This window comes from Falco peregrinus, chromosome 1, assembly GCF_023634155.1.
Source record: "Falco peregrinus isolate bFalPer1 chromosome 1, bFalPer1.pri, whole genome shotgun sequence".
NCBI lineage: Eukaryota > Metazoa > Chordata > Aves > Falconiformes > Falconidae > Falco > Falco peregrinus.
The window spans coordinates 30,935,187-30,954,602 of record NC_073721.1 but is presented as its reverse complement, the minus strand read 5'-3'; the positions used below and the strand labels follow the sequence as shown (position 1 = coordinate 30,954,602).

Here is a 19,416-nt window from a genome sequence, read left to right as displayed (position 1 = left end):
GTGCCTCTGTCATCCCCAACCAGCACCTCTGAATGTTTTGCCAGTCTGTGTTAGCCACAAACGCTGGGCTCATTCTGCGGAGCCTTTGGAGAAAGCTGCATTTCTGAAAAATACCAAATGTCTTGGCTGGGAAACAGTATTCCCTCTTCTGATGGATTGTGTTGGGGAAAGACCCTCAGTCTCTGCTCCCACCCCCTTTCTCCTCCCCTGGCTGCTTTAGTTGGATGCTGAGAGTTTTGTAAGATTTCCAACATTTCTGGTGGAAATTTTCGGACCCGAGAAAGGCATTTTCCCTTTGGGGATTACACCACGCTGTAAATGTCTGTTCTCTTTATTTTATATGCATTTTCCTGCTTTTGTTTGACTTTCTCACGGATTGCACTATATTTAATTCAGAACATATCCTATAATGCTATAGTCGTCAGGCATGTCAGCCGGTTATCCGGATGGTTTTTGCTTTAAATTCCCTCCTCCCCCCCCCCCCCCTTTCGAAATAAAAGGAAAGCCAGTTGCTGCTGCTTCTCAGGGATTGAATTAATGCACTTCTCTTGCATGCTGTGGCATCATGTAACACCATGAGAGACCCAGTGTCACTGGCTGCCTATATAATTATTCCTGCTGCATTGTGGAACCTGTTACTGCTTTAGGAAGAGATGGAGTTTCACCTCTTTCTGCTGCATAAGATGTCAGTTATACATGTGAGTGGCTAACAGATGGGCTGTGCAGTGCTTGGTCTGTTTAATGCCCTCACCCAGGGATCTCCAAATCTTTTGCAACTTTTGCTAATTGATACTATGCTCAGGACCAGCTCTGTTCTGGCTAATTTTGAAGGAGTGGGAGTTAGGCAGCCCTCCTGCTGTCTTCTGTCTGTGAGAGCAAATTGGATTGTTGCTCCTGTGAGAGGGTGAAGCAGAAGAGGAATAAAAAGTTCAGTGGAACCCACATCTAGAGAAAATTCTCCAACATCTGTGTCCTGTGGAGGTATCTGCCCCAAGGGCAGTGGTTTTGTTCCCTGTCATGCATGTCCTTCTGTCATTGATTTCAGCAGGTATGGTCCTAGGCTGGAATAAATCAGGTCCTTCCACTTATGTCATGGATGCTCCATTGTTTAACCTTAGCAGAAAACCTGTCCTGAAATCAAACCATTGAAAAATGGTCTCTAGACAAGAATATAGAAGGTGAAGTGGTGGAGATGGTCTGTCATGTTCTCCACTCTCTTGCTTGTTTTCACCTGCTGACATTTAAATGCTGAGATGTTACTTAGTAGCATGAGAGCCATTTGCTGGAAATGGTGGCTAACCATCTTCTGTAAGTGAAAGACCCCCTTGGATGCTCTGGTTAACCAGGATTTGCAATATGCTACAGATGGACAAGCCCACAAATGGGAAGATAAGTATATCTGAAAAGCACCGATAATACTTTTTCCATTTGCTTCTGTCCTGCTGATTTCAGATGAGTACAGTTCCTTTGAATTCAGTCTCTGACTCCTGCTCTGCAGCATGAGGCTCAGAGCATTTGGTGGCTTCTGATTAAATTTCATGCCACCTTCCTGAGATCTGTCTTGCATTTTGCAGATGCAAAAGCAGAGACGGGACCAGAGAGGTTTATCCATGGGAAAACTCTGGCAGATGACAGAATTAACCCAGTTCTGGCCCTTCCCTTTCTTGCAGATCACATTGTTATAACTCAAAATATAGCTGATAATGCAGTAACTGTCAGTCATGTCAGTGAGCAGCACAGCTGGTTTTCAACTTCAAAATGAAAGGAAATTGATGCTGCTCCTCAGGGTTTTAATAACCCTTCCTCTATTCTGGTATCTTACCTCCCCTTCTCATCTAAGCTTTTGTTATCTATATCAGGGCCTTTCAACTTTTTCTGATTTGCACATGCCCTGAACCCCTCCTGCTGAGGGTGTGAGTTCCATCATCACTTGTTCAGATCCCTGGTAAGCACCTTTGCTTTTTTTCCAGTTGCTTTGGCAGCCCTCTCTTAGAAGTGTGCATGCAACCCCATAGGTGTCAAGCTGCCTCCTTTCCTCTGCCCCATCTCTCAGTTGGCTGTAGCCTCTCTTTTCTCCGTGGGACGCTGAGCTCAGACCAGCCTCGTGAGAAGGGATCACCGTGTGCCTGATGCCTAACTGTCCTCATGCACTTTACCTTTCGATTCCAGCAGTGGCTAAATTACTGTCGGCTTGCCTCATTTTTAATGAAAAATACATTTTCTAATGAGCACTTGGGAAATGGGAAGCTAACAGACCTCTTGACGTCCAGTCTAGGAAGAGTTGTAGCCTTGGGACTGCTTGAGTGATTGAGAGTAAGGTGGCAAACTCACTGGGACTTCTGGGGGCACCTTGCCAAAAATCTGCTGCTCTCGGTCTCTTGGGCATGCTTTGATTTTTGTTCACTGTTTTTGTGGGATACAGTTAGACACTGCAGAAAGGGAGTGAGGCTTCATCTCACTCTGCAAGAGGTCCTGTGTCTCTTTGCAGCGGTGCTTGTTGTTTCAGTTGCCAAAGGGGTTTGGATGAAAGTCATCCTCAGGGTCTTTGTGTGTTAAAATAAATGTCCTGTAACTGCAGTGCTGACCTCTTTCAGGGCTTTGATTTTTATCTGTGCACATGGCAAACCTACATCCCTTTGAAAAGGAATCGGAAAGATATGCATGCTGATAAGAGGTTATGAGGGTGTCCTAATTTACTCATTTTAAGAGGTGTGGAGAACTTCACTTTTCTGACCCGAGGAGAGTTAAAACTGCTGCAAGTAAGGAATGGGAGGAACTAACAGCCCAGCGGGAAGCTCCAGCTAGAGTCTGTGGTGTAAGGCATAGGTGGAGGTCAGATAGCTGTCTCAGTGGATTAATTTTAGGGAGTTAGATTTGGTCACAAACTTCCAAAACCTCGAGACCAAATCAGGAACAAAGTTCCCACTGACAAATGCCACAGGATCAGGACATTGAACAGTTTATATGTTCATGCCCCCTGCATTGGTTAGCTTACCAGGGTCAAAACCTCTCTTGCAAAAGAGAAGTCACTCTTTAGTCTCAGGTGCTGTAAGTCCATATATCTAAACCAGAAAGAAATGTTTTATGAAAATCTAACCAAGATAATTAAAACATAGTAAGTAAATTATTATCAGGAAGATGCTTGGCTTCTCATCCTCAGAGGTACTACTTACAGCATCTCAAGTGGCGTTTGGGTTTTTTTTGGTTAAGATTTTTAATCAGGTGGTACCACTGCAAGACAGACAGGCTGAATCTTCTTTTCATAGCAAAACTGATGTGAAGTGAAGATGCCATCAGCTGGTGATTGCTGATCCCAAACAGTCCTTGCGTGCATGAACATCTCTTTCTTCATGGCATATTCACATTTTTAGGTAAAGGTGGCCTGAAGCAAAAGAGTTGAGAAGGAAGGTTCCCAGGAAAGTGGTTGAGTCATCATCCCTGGAGGTATTTAAAAAAAATGTGTAGATGTGATGCTTAGGGACATGGTTTAGTGGTGGGCTTGGCAGTGTTAGGTTAAGGGTTGGACTCAATGATCATAAAGGTCCTTTCCAACCTGAGTGATTCTATGAAGTAACAGCTTAGCTGTAGGTGAGGACTCTGAGTGCACCTCTTTATTTCCCATTTACATGGGTGAGGCAGCTTCCAGAGCTGCCTACATTTATATTAAAAGCATAGAGACTCTTACATTATTTGCCTTTCAGTTTCTGGACCTTGAAGGATGAATTTGGGTCTTGTTTGTAAATTTATGCTTTTCACCATAAAAGGTAGACTAGTTTTTGTTTGGGTTTTAACAGTGAATGCTAATTCTCAACCAATTGCTCACGTCTAGAAGCTGGGACTTGAACAAAAGGCCAGTTACTATGAGAGTTGATAGCACTGAAACCTTCCTATTCCACTCCTGCAGGTCAAGTGATAAAGAGTGGCATCGGTCAGTGCTCTGAGCCTGCTCTCATTTTAATGAGCAGCAGCTCACATGAGTAATTCCCTTGATTTTTAATGGGATTAATTGCATGATCATTTGCTGACCACTGTGAGAAAGTCGTAATCTGGACCACAAGGTTTATAGCAGATTTTCTGAATGAGTTTAGTGCAGAAGTAAGAAGGTCACTGCTCAGAGCAGGAGGCAGGACTCCATGCAGGACTTGCACAGGAAAGCTGTTGGCAGACCCAGAGCAGTCTGGAGAGACAAAGCTTGGGGAGGTGATTTTGGTGGCGGGTTATTTGTGGACATGTGTCTGTTGTGCCAGAAGCAGGAATGGGATGTGTTTGTTCAGCCTGACTCCAGACGTGCTGCCCGAGTGGGTGGGAAGCTCATTTCCCAGTTTCCGCATACCCTCCCTGTTTCCAAATGAATCTCCCACCCTGTGACACAGTGACATGGTGACAGATTTCTTTCTGCTCATCACACCAGTCGTAAAATTGGAGGCTCCCCCTTGGCAGCATTCACATACTAATGCTTGTAAGCAGATGAACTGAGTATGAGCTCCCCCAGGTTTGCCAAAATGCATCACCCACTTGTGTGTTCTTGCCTGCCCAAAGCCAGCTACAGCCCTAACTCCATCCTTCAGGACTCTGCATCCAGACTTCCCTTCTTTCCCTTCAGGCAGAGATGCACTTACTCTGGGTAGCGGGATGACTTTCTTATTCAGAAAATCTTGTCCCTAAGCTAAATGCCATCTATCAAAGATGCGAGCAACAACTTGTGGAGACTTCCCATGTCTGAGCAGAATAACCTGGGGCTTTAAGAAAAGGATTTTTTTTTCAACAATCATATGTATATTAGTAGTAATAACAATAATAATTCCCTTTAATGGAAAAAACATTTGTCACAGACTAAAGAATTTTCGACCTTCAGATTCTCTGTAGACATTAAATGAACTGAAAATATCTTTATTGGCCTTTGGCTGTTAAATCATCCACACGGGGAAAGTGCTATGACTACCAGGAGCGTTTGTGTGGTTCAGCCCTTAGCTACCTCCATTCCCAGCTGCTCCATTTATCTCCATGGTTAGTGTCTCCTCTTATCAGAGCCGGGCTGACTGGGGCTGTTAGCCATTGGCTCAGGATGCTCCATCACATCTGGGAGATTTGGGATGTTTCACTTAGACCCATTGCTTGTTTTTTGCCTGCATCTGTCTCTTCCTCGTCTTCCGCTTTGCATCCTTCTCCATGAAATCCTGCTTTTCTCGGATTTTAGATCTAACTTTGACAGGCTTTGAATGGCAGAACTGGGTGCAGGGAAGTGCTGAGGAAGGCTCTGTGCTTCTGCTGCTCTTCGTTTGGCTTTAACGTCCCTGGAGGGTTTCCTGCACTGCAGAAGCTGAAGGGCAGTCAGTGCCTTCCAGTCTGTGTTGCAGGTTCTCCGTGCTGTTAGTACTCATCTGTACAGACATTGTCACACTGGGAGTGCTTTTTTAGTCATTAATGAGAACAGCTGGGCATAGAGGTACAGGCGTAATTGCTGGGCTGCAGTTATGTCCTTGCTCAGATCCTTTCTAGGTCTGTTGGGTTTCCCATGTCATGCCTGAGATTCAGCCGTAGCTTCCTCCTGAACCTCTCGCACAGCTGCCCAACACCAGCCTGTCTCTCTTGCTGGAGCAGCACAAATACCAGACCCAACTCATTGGTCCAGGGGGCAAGCCACAAGCCAGTGGCAAATGTCATCTGGGGTCAGGGGCTTGAAGGGGACTGTCACACCCCTCCATGGGTGCCCAACCTTGTATAGCCTTTTAGAGGAGCAGCAACGTCACACCCTGTCTTCAGTTTCACACAAATGTCTGCATGTTGCCCATCGGGACATTGGCTCATATATTGAAGAAGATGAGAAATCTTCCATGCTTCCCCAAGGACTTTGCACTGGGACAGGCTGTGTCTCCATGAGTTGCCTCAGTGGCCTCTGGAGCACCTCTGCCTCCCCCCAGCTCCCTGCCATCCAGCCTGTCCCAGTGGAGGTAAGAGCTGGGGTGGAAAGTGTAGTCTAGGAAAGTTTAGCCAAACTCTTCCAGCTGCAGTTTATTGTATGTATTTTGCTGATATCCACCCTTTAGATAAATAGCGCTAAGTTATACACATTGTGACTCTCTTGATGTGGTTAAAGAGGCTTGTATTAGCCAAGCTAATCTAACTCCAAGAATAACCATGGGAATTTGACTGTGTCGGTTCCAGCTTGAATCAGTCACCATGTAGTAAAGTGAGAATTGCCTTCCTGGCTAAAAGTGTAGCAACAGTGAAACTTGAAGTCAATCAGTGGGGATTCCTTCCCCCTCTTTTTTTTTTTTTTTTTCTCCCCTTTTTTCTTTGAACAAAACTCCTGCCCATGTCTGACCTCAGACACTCAGAGCTCTACCTACAAGAAAACAAAATTTCCCATTTTCAATAAAAACCATGTCTCTGTAGGCAGAAAAGTGAGTTAGCCAACAATCCGCAGAGCTATGGTCTATTTATTTACCAGGCTGACTCCCTGATGGGGAAACATGTGGAATCTTTTAATTTTTTCTCCTGCACAGATGTTCCTTCTACTCCCGAGTTTCCTCTTGATCTTTGGTTTGCTGTACCATATGGTGAAAATGCTGGAGATGTTCTGTGTGGTGGAAGAGGAGAATGATTCTGTGTGCTTAAAACAAAAACAGTAAAAAAAAAAAAAATCTGACTGTTTTTTCCCCCATGTTAGCAAAAAAATATTTTAAAAGGAAATCTGTTGAGCTAGCAAAGGCACTGTTAACACCCCCCCCCCCCCCCCCTCACTGTTGGCCAGGTAGCGCTGCTGAGGTTAAATGCTGATTGATGAGCCCCTCCACATGCAGCTTTTGCTGCCACTTTAGGTATTTGTGTTGAGCTGTAGATCCAGTTCAGGTGAGGAGATAGGGGTCCTGCAAGGTCAAGTAACAGGACCTCTTTCTTTCCTTCCTTACCTTCCTCAGAGGCCACAGGGCCTGTGGACTGTGTGTTGAAAGACATCTCTTCTAGTCTGTTGGAAACGTTTCACCACGTTAGCAGGAGCTTTGGTGTTCCTCCAGCCCAGGGGAGCCAGGGCTTCTGTGTAGGATCAACAGGGACATAGACCATTGCATTGTACATCTGAAGTGTGGGAGAAAATAAAACAGAATATGAAGATTTGGGTATTTGTCTTGGTTCTACCATGGGCTGAATGACAGTGAAAGGGTGCAGGGGGTGAATGGGAGGGGTGAGAGGCTCTGGAGTTTTCAGGGCTGGGGATGGTCTCTCTTGGGCAGGTTCATGATGCCATTGGAGCAAGTGCTCCTCTCCTTTCTGGCTGAGGTTGTGCATGGCCTTCTGGCTGCAGTTCAGCCTTAGTGGCACTGGTCCATCCAGGCTCGTCACCCAAAGAGAAACTGTAGGGACTCATTCAAGGATCAGCATGTCAGCATACTGCTTTCCTAGGTTTGTTTCCTTAGAAAGTCACTGGTGGTCAGCAGTCTGCTCCGCTGTGCAAGCTGGCCGTAGCCATCAATATTCCTTTGAGCTCCTCAGGTTGAAGGCTGGTGGCAGGTTTGCGGTACCAGAGGGTCCTGAGCCTGGTTGGCCCTTAGGGGTGTGTTAAAAACAGGTGGTTGTGGTGGGCAGGTTTTCGGAGCTGGTGGGGCAAGATCTTAGCTGCTGTGGGTGAAACTCTGGCTCGGGTGGTCCGTAACTGTGTGCTAACAGGTTCTCGTCATGTGCTAAGAGCACACTCACCTTGAGCTGCACTTGCTGGCCATCGGTGGTGGTGTTCTCTGGGATGCTCTGCTCTCCGAGGCCTTCCTCCCTGCTGCCCTTTCTCTGCTGCTGTCCTCCATGCAGGGACTGCAGTGGAGGCTATTCCCCCCAAACCCACCTCTCTCCCCCTGGGAAAGCAGGAGCACTCTTACCGGACCCAGGGCAGTGGGCAGTGCCTTGCCAGCAAGAAAGCAGAGTGGGTGTTTTATTAAATATGCTTTAATCCGATTGCTTGAACAGCATTTTTAGCCAGGCGGGTGGTCTGTCACACGGACGGGTAAAAACTGTGTCTCCACCAACGCGGGCAGGCTGTGGATTAGAGACAAGGCGTGTGTTTTGTGAGGAATAATGAGAGCCTAATTTTAGAACGGCAGCAAGGCCAGGCTCAGATGTCTGCCTGGGCCCTGTCCCAGCTCCTCTGTGCTGCCAGAAACTTTGCCCTCCCTTTCTTGGAGTGAACTGTATCGCACCTTTTTATGCACAAGCTGCCCTGCAACGAGGCAGAGCAATTCCTGCAGTTGCTTTGCTTTGCTAATCCTCTCTGAAACCACACACAGGCCAAGAGATCCCCTGGTCCCTATGCGGCCAGTCTGTGTTTCCCCCCTGAGAAATTTGTTCTGTTTCTTTTGCAGATGCAGCTTCTGGACAAGTTCCCTATTGAAGGAGGCCAGAAAGACCCCAAGCAAAGAATCATCCCTTTTCTACCAGGTAATGCTGTGGGGAAAGCCCTAAATAAGATGGGTGAGAACAGTTGGGGACTGCAGATCCCCAGCCACCATCTCTAGTACTTTTTGTGACCACTCTTACAAATGCCTTTTCCCTGGGAGCTCGTACATGCGGCCTTGTGATACCAGACCTCCCCTTCCTCCTAAAATAACCGACATAGTGTTTAGGGCTCCCAGGGGATCTTGCATCAGCTGTTCAGGTTCAGGTTGGCTCGTGCCCTGCCACACAAAAGGCATTCGATGGCTTCTGGGGGCTGTGCCTGTGGGGTGCCACCAGGCAGCCTGAGCCTGGGCCACCAGCTGGGAGGCCACTGGAGACTAGAGGCACTGTCATCTTCATTTCTGGATGCTATGGCTCTGCAGGCACTGTTACTGTACAATGAGGAATGAATAATTAGAGCTGCCACTGGGATATAAAGGAAACTGAAAGAAGGTTAAATGCAAACAGGGATTTCTGCAGTGCTGGCCAAAAAGATAAATAAATATCTCTTTGGCCTTGAGCCACTGTCCCTCTGACAGCTTTCAGAGAGAGCCGGTACATGATGGATATTATCTCCTCAGGGTAATGGCACACACTTCCACACAGCTTCTTACGGCAGGGATGGCATCGGGGAGATGAGCCAGACCGCAGCATGCTCTTGGAAATGCACGCTCAGGCCAGCTCTCTATTGTCTGACTGCATGATTCTGGCTGTTGGTTTAAAGTTCGGCTCACTGCACTGCCTGCCAGAATAAATGGAGTATTTTCAGCCTGTTAAAAGGTCTGTTCTGCCCTTAACTATAAAAAGGAGATCCCAGCTCTTCCCCAAAGGGTCTGTAAAGAGAGGCTGGGATGGGGGGGCTTAGGACTCTCCAGGAGCATGCTGCGGTCCCTGACATCGTTTGCAGGCAGAGCAGCTGCTCCAGATGTGTGGTGAGCACAGCTCCACGACTGGTGGGGAAGCAGGGACTTGGAAACTAGCAGTGCAAATATGTGGGGAAGCAGGGACTTGGAAACTAGCAGTGCAAATATGTGGGGAAGCAGGGACTTGGAAACTAGCAGTGCAAATACGTGACACAAGCATCAGAGCTGCAGTAGGGCAGCGCGGCAGCCTGGCAGCCTCTGCAGATCTTCTAGCAGACAGCCCCAGGACTGCCATGCTCTGTGCTGCAGCCAGACCTGCAGCCAGGGGGAGGTGGTGTTGCCCTCCATTTCCAACCTGGGGGTGAGGAGTCCAAGCTGGGCTCTCTTTCCAGCTGTGCCACCGACAAACTCATAAAGAAGTTCCGTTGTGAAACCTCTGTATGATGAGGATGGATATTGTTGGCCTGCCTTTCTTGCTGGAAAGCATTTTGAGGTCCTTGAAAAGCACTGTGTAGGAGTGCAAATGGCTTTAGGTGAGGCACTGTAGGAAAATCTCTTGTCTGCAGGTAACAGTTGCTCCTCCTGTATTGACCATGAATGGCCCGTTTCTTTTACTTTGTCCTAGAAAAATGCTGGCTGAATGCAGGTGACTGATGCTCACTCAGCCTGTGATGCATGTCCTGATATACAGCTGGGTGATACTTGCGGAGGATGAGATACATCCCATATGCCCATTACAACACTTCCTACCCTTCCCACCCTCCAAGAACATGAGGGAGATGGTACTGCTGCATGTCGTTGAAGGGAAGAGTTATATCTGGAAAACATTTGGGTTGACTTAGCGTCCCAAAGAGAGAAGCTGCCAGAACAGAATACTCTTCAGCTGTATTTAATTTAAAATTTCTGTGATATATGCTCTACTTTTGATATCGAATCTCTGCCTCTTTATTGTTGAACTGCTGAAAAGCCCTTGTTGCTTTACTTGGGAACAAGGTGACTCAGCTAAATGTCAAACAGTGTCAAACTCTGTTAAATAAACTAGCTGCCATAATTAGAATACGCATGGCATTTCTGCAGCTGGAGCCATGGATTACTGAAATGAATACCTAGCTATAAACTCCCTTAATTAAAAAACAGCAGGGCAGATGTTTGTGCTTAAATCCTACTTTTATGAAGATGTTATGATCTTGCTTGCTTATTATGGGCCTGATTCAACCAAGCTGGAATGACTCTGCTTGCTGGGTTCTGAGTGCCTGGGGTTTGCCCGTGACACTTGCAGGCTCGGGCATCTTCCCCCCATCAGGTCTGGTTTAGGAAGCTGATGTGTGCCAGCCCATGACTTCCTGCTTGTCCGCAACACTGTAGTGCTCTCCTGAAATAAAGGCATGATCTGAGCCAGGGAGCTGAGGAGCCACCTTCGCAGGTCACTTTGCCGTGGCTGAGGGTGCGTGTGGGACTTGCTGGCAGGTCACCCGTAGTGTGGTGCAGCTGCAGCAGCAGCCCGTGCAGCCACTGCTCCATAGGCAGAAGTGGGTGGTGGTGGTACCTGAATCAGCGAAGGGCTGGAAAGGAAGAACTGAGCATGGCTGCAGCAGATTGGGCCAGAGGGCCACGTGGCCCTGGGGGTGGCCTGTTGTGGGTCCCAAAGGAGGGGTGCAGTATCTCCCTCTCTATACCCTGACTGTTTAGCAGTCGCAGCAAGGGTTGGGGGATCCAAGACAATGAGTCTGTTTCTGGCATGGAGAGGGAGAGGAGAAGATGTCTAAACCAAGAGATGAATGGCCATTGGGACACCTGCCTGGTCTATCCACGATCATCTGGGTGGCAGAAAGGGTGTACAGAGGGTCTCATTGGGTGAAAACAAGCTCCGGCATCTCCTTCCCACAGGGAAAGGGCTAGTGTGTGCTCAGCTGTCATGCCAGTAGGATCAGGAGCACCAGTCAGCTACGCATCTGGAGCAAGAGGCTAGACAGTCCAGGTCCTGTTCCTTAGGCACAGTCACGCTGTGTCTCAGCTTACCCTGCACAAAGCAGGGATGGTGGTGCATGATCCTGATTTGTGAGGAAAGCAAAAGGTGTCCCGCTGCCCTGTTCAGCTCCCAGCTGTACATCTCCGTCCCTCCCACTGTCTGAACAGATCACGGATTCCTTGGGTACTAGAAGGTGTTTCACTGCAGGTTTCTTCTCCACCTGGGTGAAAATGGCTGCTGCTTTGCTGACTTGTAATGTGTTGGCTGTGATTTTTGCAAGTTCAGAGCCTTGCCCTCCAAGGAGAGACCGTACTGGGTCCAACAGGACAAAAGTGCAGTTTTTCTTTCCTCTAGACACCTTTATCTTATTTTTATCAAATTTTTTTCTTCATATATATTTTTCCCCTTCTTTGCTCTTACACAAGTAAGGACTCTACAGCTTTCAGTGCCATGGAGAGGAGCAAGGAAATAATAAGCAGTTTCAGGTAGTCCTGTAAAAGATGTCCTGTGGATAACTTTGAAGTTTTGTTTTACTTTTTGAGAGTCACTCCCCTGCCCTCAATTTTTCTGTGAGTTTTTTTCTTTTAACCATACAGAGAAGGAAAACCTGCTATTTTTCCTTCCCTTTCCCCATTTTATCTTCTTCCCATGACTTTTCCCTTTCTTCTCTCTGATTTCCCTTTTTACTGTTGGAAAAGTCTGCATCTTGGGAGGTGAGGCAGAACAAAACCGTGTAAGAAACCTATTTTTCTGGGGTGGTCAGAGACCATTTTTGTAGTTGATGGTATGAATTTTTTGTGTGAGAGTATGGAGAGAGACTCTGGAAGAGTGAGAATAAAATTTGCTGCAAAAAAACCTTTCTAGACCAAAGACGGTTTGTCACTGTAAGAAGACACAGATGGAAAGAGCTGTTTGGCTGTACCAGTGTGGCTGCTGGTTGAGCCCATTTGCAATGCACTGATTTCTCCATCACCTTTCCTGCTGCATATCTGAAGAGTGATCTTTGGAGTGTGGACTTGAAGCTTTGCTCCCTCCCTGTCAGATACTTCTATATCTGCATCAGCAGCGAGAAGATGTTATGGATTTGGGCTCCCTATTTCAGGGATCTTAAGGTGAATAATGAAAGAACTTCTGCTGGAAGGAGAAGAGTGGACTGCTGAGCTTCTGGAGAACATGGCAGCAAATACAAATGGCAGAGACAGGGCAATGCAACTCTGGGATTAACAGTTTTGCAGTGGTTGACTCAAGACTTCAGGGCTTGCATTGTTTTTCATTTCTTTTGGCACTAAATGGAAGAGCCATCTGGACACAAAGCCAAAGTTGGAGGGATGTCAGCTCTTCTTGCTCCACTGTGTCTTCCAGAGGGTGGCCTTGGGGAAAATACACTGCACAGCATAAAATCATCCTGTCATGCTGGCTACTGGGCTGCAGATCCCTGCCGTGGAGAGAGGCTTGGGCTTTCCATGGCATGGAGGGCTGGGCACTGATGATGGCAGCCCCTTGCACTTTCTACTCAGATTCCAGCTTGGTCCCTGCCTGGACTTCAAAGCAGTTTTGAGCTCTACTGAAAAAACACAGGACATTTTTGCCATAAACTGTTCTGGAAGGGGAAGATCCTTACGGGATGCCTGCTCTGCAGCTTCCCTGCTGCCTGGAGAGGGAGACGTTCTGCTCAAGGAGACTGCTTTGTCTGGTTTTCCTTACCCTTGGGATGCTGAGTCCCATCGCAGGGGACCAGGGGGGCTGGTGCAGGCTGCCCTACCAGCTCACTCAGGCAAGTGCAGAAGCAACACCCTGGCCTGGCTCCAGTCCCTGCCTCGAATGCTTGGGAGCCTCTGCCAGAAAGGCACCTTTTCTTTTCCTTTCTTTCCCACTCAGATTTTTCTCCTTCCTTGATCAGGGTAAGGAAAGAGGAAACCATACTTTTCATGGCACGTGCTACCAGCGGAGCTTGGTGGCTGTGTCCTGGGGCACCAGGAGGGATGCCAGCATGATGGATGAGATGTCAATGAGCCGTTGTCTGGCCTGCTGTGCCCCGGTGACCTGCTTTCCCCTGCCCCACCCCCCGGAGAAGAGAAACACCCCAGGACCATCTGAAAGGGGTCACTGGGACTTTCTCTTTCCTCGGCCCTGAGGCAGTGGGAACACTCGGTGCCCCTGCTGAGGCATTTTAAGGACAGGCAGCACACACAGGGTGGCTGGAATATCCTTGCAGGTAGAGCAAGGTTTGGCCCCCGTTTTTGCTCCTGAGCTGCAGCATGTGGCTGGTGCCAGCGATGGTGGGAGGGGAGCGGGGGGAGCTGCTCTGTGCCAGGAGGGCTTTGCCCGACTTTAATCTCTGGGCAAGGCTCCCAGTTTCCCAGAGAAACCCCAGCCTCTCCTCCTCCCCTGCCCGAGGTGTGCTGCAGGCTGTTCCCCCAGCCAAGTGGGAGCCGGGGGTGCAAGCCCCAGCCGAGTCTAGTCCCGTGTGTGAGTCAGGAGGGCTGGGAGAAGGGAGAGGTGCGGTTGCAGAGGGTGTGGGAGGCCATCCCAGCACCGCCCAGATACCTGGGGCTGGCGAGGGGTGCTGGCAGGCGGGGAGTGCTGGTGGCGGCTGGGAGCCTCCCCATTTTGCACAATGCAGGAGGATGGGGAATAACCTCTCCCCAACGCTGGCCGGGACCTTCCTCGCCTCTGTTTCTGCTGCTCGCAGGCCGCAGTGGGGAAGGAGATCTGCCGATGAACTGCATCCCAGGTGGATATGTCTGCTTTTTGGGTTTGGCTTGGTGTGTTGGGTTTTTTCTGCCCACCCCCCCCCACCCCCCCCACCCCCCCCCCGCCCCTTTCCAGTGCTGTCTTTGGGGAAAAGGAAGCCGAGCAGAAAAGCTTGAGCAGGTTTGCAACAGCAGGATTTCATCCATGGTGATGAGAGCAGGTTTTTTTTTCCTTTGGTTGTGTATATTCCAGCTTTGCTCCTTTCGTTTTTGCTCTGGGCTGGAGGAGAAACTGCATTTTGTTCAGAGATCTTGGGCAGTTATGCTTGAGCAGAAGCAGGGATGGCAGGCTCATCCTAACAACCAGCACTGTGGTGACCTTCAGATCCAGCAGATCCCATTCCACCTGTGTTGAGACCAGGATCAGCAAAATTAGGACGTGGCCATGTGTAATTTTGTCAAAGGTGCTGTGTTCCGGCACTGGTCAGTGCTTGCGAGGTGTTTTCGACGTTTATTCTGCCCACCTGGGGAGGCAGGGGGCACGGTGACTGTAAAGGAGCACACTGGCTGAGGAGTACCCTTGGAAATCTCGGAGATACTCTTACTGTAGGCTGTATTCTCCTTTGGAGAGGTGGTTGCTAGCAGGACATTTAAAAGGAAAAGCGTTCCCTGTCCTTATTTTTAGCTGGATTTTGTGTGCAAAAATATTTAATTTCAAACTTCTTTTCCATTTTTTATTGTCTTGCCCTGCAGCGCTCTGTGCCAGGGCAACAAGGTGTTACTAAGTGATTATAACTTTTCTTTGGAGTCATTCAGAATTCCTGACCTACACAGAAACAAACAGTGTTGCAGCAGTTCAGAGCCAGTCAAGAAGTAGCTTAGAGGTTAAAAATTATCTTTATCTTAGACCCAGTTATATCTTACTTTTTAGATTAAAATAATATGAATTAAGTTACCTTAAACTGTGTTCTTTCAATACGCAGGGGTAGTCTTGCAGGTGTGATAGGCACACACACACACAGAGAAGAGTCTCAGGTGTCTGGTTTGCTCAGCCTTACCTGTCTTAACACAAATAACCAAGATATTGTACTGTGCTTTTCTGAATATGGAATGGCAGAATTTCTTAGATGGAGAAAAAGGACCTCTGCCCCCCTATCCCCTTCCCACCCACCTGCTGTAAATCACCATCACCATCCCCTGTCCCCACCTCAGAGGGGCTGCCAGGAGGTGGGGAGGTGGTCCATGGCACTGTGCATGGGATGCTGGGGGCTTGAACAGCTACAGAGAGCTTTTGGGGGGCCACTCTATAATGCAATATAATTTCCTTCTAATGTACACGTTTTCAGTTTTCCTGCCTGTTCTTTGAAAGGGGAGAGTGCCTCTAGGTTTAAAATGAACTTATATTTGAGCCAGGGTAGTGTGTTAGCAAAACGGCTAACAGGTCCTTGGCTTGTTTCCACTGCAACTTATTTAGGACTTGGGTGATGCTGAGCTTCTGGTGAGCTGCTCTTCAGCAGCGTCTTTGTTTGAGAAAGAAGTTTCTATTGTTTCTTTCTATTTTCTGCCTTGCTGGGAGAGCTATTGTGGAAAATTCATCTCCTGTCTCTCACAAGAGGAGAATGGATTTCCTGTCGGCTCCAGGCTTGAAGGGAAAGCAGGGGCTGCCGGGAGGAAGCGGCTGTTCCTTGGTGGGGCAGCAGGAGGATTGATGATTTCGAGGGGGTCAGGCAGGCATATTATTTTCTTCAGGCTCCGTGGAGATATTTTTAGGGTTTAAGTCTTTTCTGGTTGAAAGACAAAGTCGTCAAGTGTGAGGTCATAGGATGCCCTTAGGCTGCTTCCTATTGAAGAAGCTGCGGAAAAGGCAGCTGCCAGCGACTGCCAGCTTTCAGAGCTGCCCACTGAGGAAGGGGCTGCAGCGAGCCCCATGTAGTGGGGTGCAGGGGGGCTTTTGGCTTTGCATGCTGAGCCTGTTTCACAGGCGGCGTCAAGCCTTCTGGAGGTCTTCAGGCATTAATAGGGTGTAAGCCAAAGGCCTGGTTTCATGGCAAAAGGAAGAAAAAGGGGGGAAAAAAATAACGATACTGGCATCTGCCCAAGTACCTGGACCTCTTTCCTCTCTTTCAGTCTCTTCTAAGTCCTTTCTTAGCATCCAAAACCCACCATCTGGCAGCTGAAATGAGGGACTGGAGTAGGAAAAACCTACAGAATATTTTGCTGGGGCTTGTACCTGCTCCTCTCACATGGGTTAAGAGCTGGTGTGTTGCTCAGCCAGAAACCACCTCTGGGCAGAAATCAGCATATGCAGAATGTGATGTGCCTCTCATTAGACCATTGGAGTCTCCTGATGAGCGTTTTCTAATGATCAAGCCACAATTTCAAGGGAAAACAAGGAATGGAAAGGGGTTTTGGTTTTGGTTTGCTTGAAGCCAGAGCTAATGGGGATTATTTTTTTATTTTTTTTTGGTGCTGGATGCTAGACCAAAAAGGCCAGGGCAGGTTTTCAGTGCAGTATAGCTGCTTGGACTCCTTGGGGAAATATACAGATATTTTAACTCAGAAATTAGTTGGATTTTGATTTTTGTTTTTAAAGGCAATAAATAAACACGGTTATAGACTTGAAAAGCAGTTTGAGCTGCATTGGGCTTCTCGTTTCCTCAGGCAGCCGTTCCAGATGAGTGTGCCCTCTACTACTATAATTACTTTTTAAAAATAACTCTGCAAGTCTGTAATCTAAAGTGGGTGGTATGTAGCAAGTCTGAGAGCATTCTGCATTCAACCCACAGGCTGGGGAGAGGGTGGCTTTATATAAGGGTTTGCTTGTCTTCGTCTCTGGGTTGAAATCTGACTTTTTCCCACAATCCATCAACAAATGGCCCATATAATGAAAGTGCTTTTTTACGTGGGAGTCAAGCTTGCAGGGGCTCGGATGGCTTTGCAGCCCCACAGGCTCTAGATAGCCCCTCTGGATGTTACTTCTCTGCCTGATCTGTGTTTGTTGCATTGAGATTTAAGCTGCCTGGGCAATAGAGGAGAGCAGAGCCCAGCAGAGATTCACAGCGAAGTAATAGTCTAGACCTCTGAATCTGTTTTCAGCCCCCATTGCCTTTTGGCTGGACCAGCTGATTTATTTATATACTCACATGCCTAAAATAGGTTCGGATTATTTTTTTCCTGTGGATTGGAAACAATGAACCTGGGAATTTGCTGCCTGATCGCAAGTGATTTCTCCAACTTTACTTTCTCTATCTATTAAGCTTTTTGGGTGCTGATGTTCTTAAGCACGGTGTGTTTGCAGACCTCCCTGCTCCACAATGCAGCTATTTTCAGGCTCTAGTGAACACATTTGTCCTTACTCATAAGGGGATCTTTATACTCAGGAGCAGAGTGAGGGGATACTGCGGGCAGGGATTTGCCAAACTGAATCTATTTCCACTATAATGAAATAACCCATGGCAGTGTCTGCCCCCCTGTGATATTTTTTAGAGTTGTAGTCATGTTTAATGGGAAAGCTGAGGTGAAGAGAGGGAAGTAACACGGGGATTAGAAAGGGGAAGCCAAGGGAAGGTAGATGAGGAAAATAAAGTTAAGTCCTAGAAGTGGGAAATTCAACCCTCTTGAGCTTCTCCCATTCAGAAAGGTGCTAATACAGGCCCCAGGCTTGTACTCAGGATGGAGGTAATTAATGTTTGCTCTCAAATTTCCTTGGGTCTGAAGTTAAACACTTTCACCATGTCATTTTCTATCAGGATTTTGCCACCTCTAAATAAAGAGTAGAAAATTGCGTTCCTTCTGCTTTTACATCCTAAGCATTGGCAAGTTCAGACTTGCAGGTTTCTTCTTGTATTCAGCGCTCTGAACAGCACAGGGCTAGCCCGGAACAAGCAGAACGTTTACAGTCTGGTTTGGCCTTTGCTGGGGTTTTATTGGAGGTGTTCGGGCTGGTGGGCAGGTCTCACTGAGTGCACCGTTAGATGTGATTCCCACCAGATCCTTCCAACTCTTCCCACTGAGCGCAAGTTAGCTTAGTACCCTCTCAGGCAAGCAGCAGAACCATCAGGCCAGAGTACAGGGTAAAGGCCTTTGTGCCTATTCCCTCTAGGCTGTGTCGTCACCACTGGTCTATTTAAGTCATTAGATGCGGGGAGCAGAAGGAAAAATATTCCTGTCTTAATCTCAGCTCCTACAAAACAGAGCAGATGCAGACTTGTGTGTTTAGCAGATTTCCTCTTGGGAAGAGAAGTCTTCTACAGATAATAATCCTTTTAGCAACATCTCCAGTGAACGGGGCTTTGTCTGAAGAACAAAGAAAAAGTCGCAAGCTTGAAATATGCCTGAATTTCCTGAGAGCGCTCGCTGCTGCGTGCAGGCAGGAAGCTGTGTTAGTCTGGTTTGGATGTTTGCTCTGAAGTGGCATAAACAGAGTGTCGGGTCTCCCGGGATCCTGATCTGACCCATGGACCAAGGGATAGGGGTTCCTCTAAGCTGCAGATGTGAGAAGGACTACTGTAGTGAGGAAGTTCTCTGCGCATGTCCCTGACTATCCTGTCTCCCACCTGGCCAAAATCCACGCTCTGAAGATGCTGGGTGGATGCAGGAGCTGGCAGCAGGGATGAGCGGTGCAGCCACAGTAGACCCAGCACGCACGGGTGTTAAGCTGCCAGCCAGCAGGGAACTCATTTCCTGCACAATTATGAAAACAGCTGATCTGTAACATTTTAAGAAGGGCGAGAAAATACAGGGCAGGGGAAGGAAGGCCCTGGCTACATAAATATTTACTTTTGCACAATGTCCCAGCCACCCCCTTCTCTCAGGGGCTGGAGAAGAAGGGGTTGCTTGCTGCTGGCTTTGGTACGTGGTGACAGGGGAGGGGAGAGCCACCGGTGGGCTGCCTGCAGCTGGAAGGAACACACTCTCCACCAAGCAAAAGCTGCTCTGCTGGAGTGTGATACTGCCCTGCTTGACCCCCCTGCTGCATCCCACTGCCAGGGATGTGCTGCTGGGCTGCCACAAGCTTGCTTGAACCACCTGCATGGGCCTCTCTTCCTCCTGCTTGGTCTTGCTCTAACAAAGTCAAGCTAGCGAGGTGCATTCCTGCTCCTTCCCGAGAACAGCCTTGGGAAGGGATTTGGGGAAATGAAGGCACAAAGCTTTCAGGGTAGTGCTGCTGCAGGAAAATGAGGTGTCCAGGATTTGGGGACTGCAGCGCCTCGTGTTATGCCACCATATCATACACCCATTACCAGCCAGGTTTGGAGCAGATGCGAGCCACGTTGTGTGCAGAGGTGGCACTTGCTAGACCTGATTGAAAAAGACCCTCGTACACAGGTCAAAAAAGGACCTTCAGAGGTAGGGAAAAGATTCTTCTTTGATCATAGCATTGTTCAGCCTGATATAATCCTGGTTTTCAATTCCTTTCCCTCACCCTAGACAAAACTTATTTTTTCCAGCCCTGTCAAAGAGAGGGTGA

At 48.1% G+C, this 19,416-nt stretch overlaps 1 protein-coding gene across 3 annotated transcripts in view; it reads left to right on the top strand.

Annotated features, from left to right (window-relative positions):
* Window positions 1-19,416, top strand: part of SH3PXD2A (SH3 and PX domains 2A) — a 272,105-nt gene that overhangs the window by 70,591 nt on the left and 182,098 nt on the right. For all 3 annotated transcript variants that reach the window (XM_055805638.1, XM_055805632.1, XM_055805652.1), the window contains exon 3: window positions 8,349-8,424. In XM_055805638.1, coding sequence (XP_055661613.1) covers window positions 8,349-8,424 — 76 coding nt within the window. The remainder of the gene's footprint in view (window positions 1-8,348; window positions 8,425-19,416) is intronic.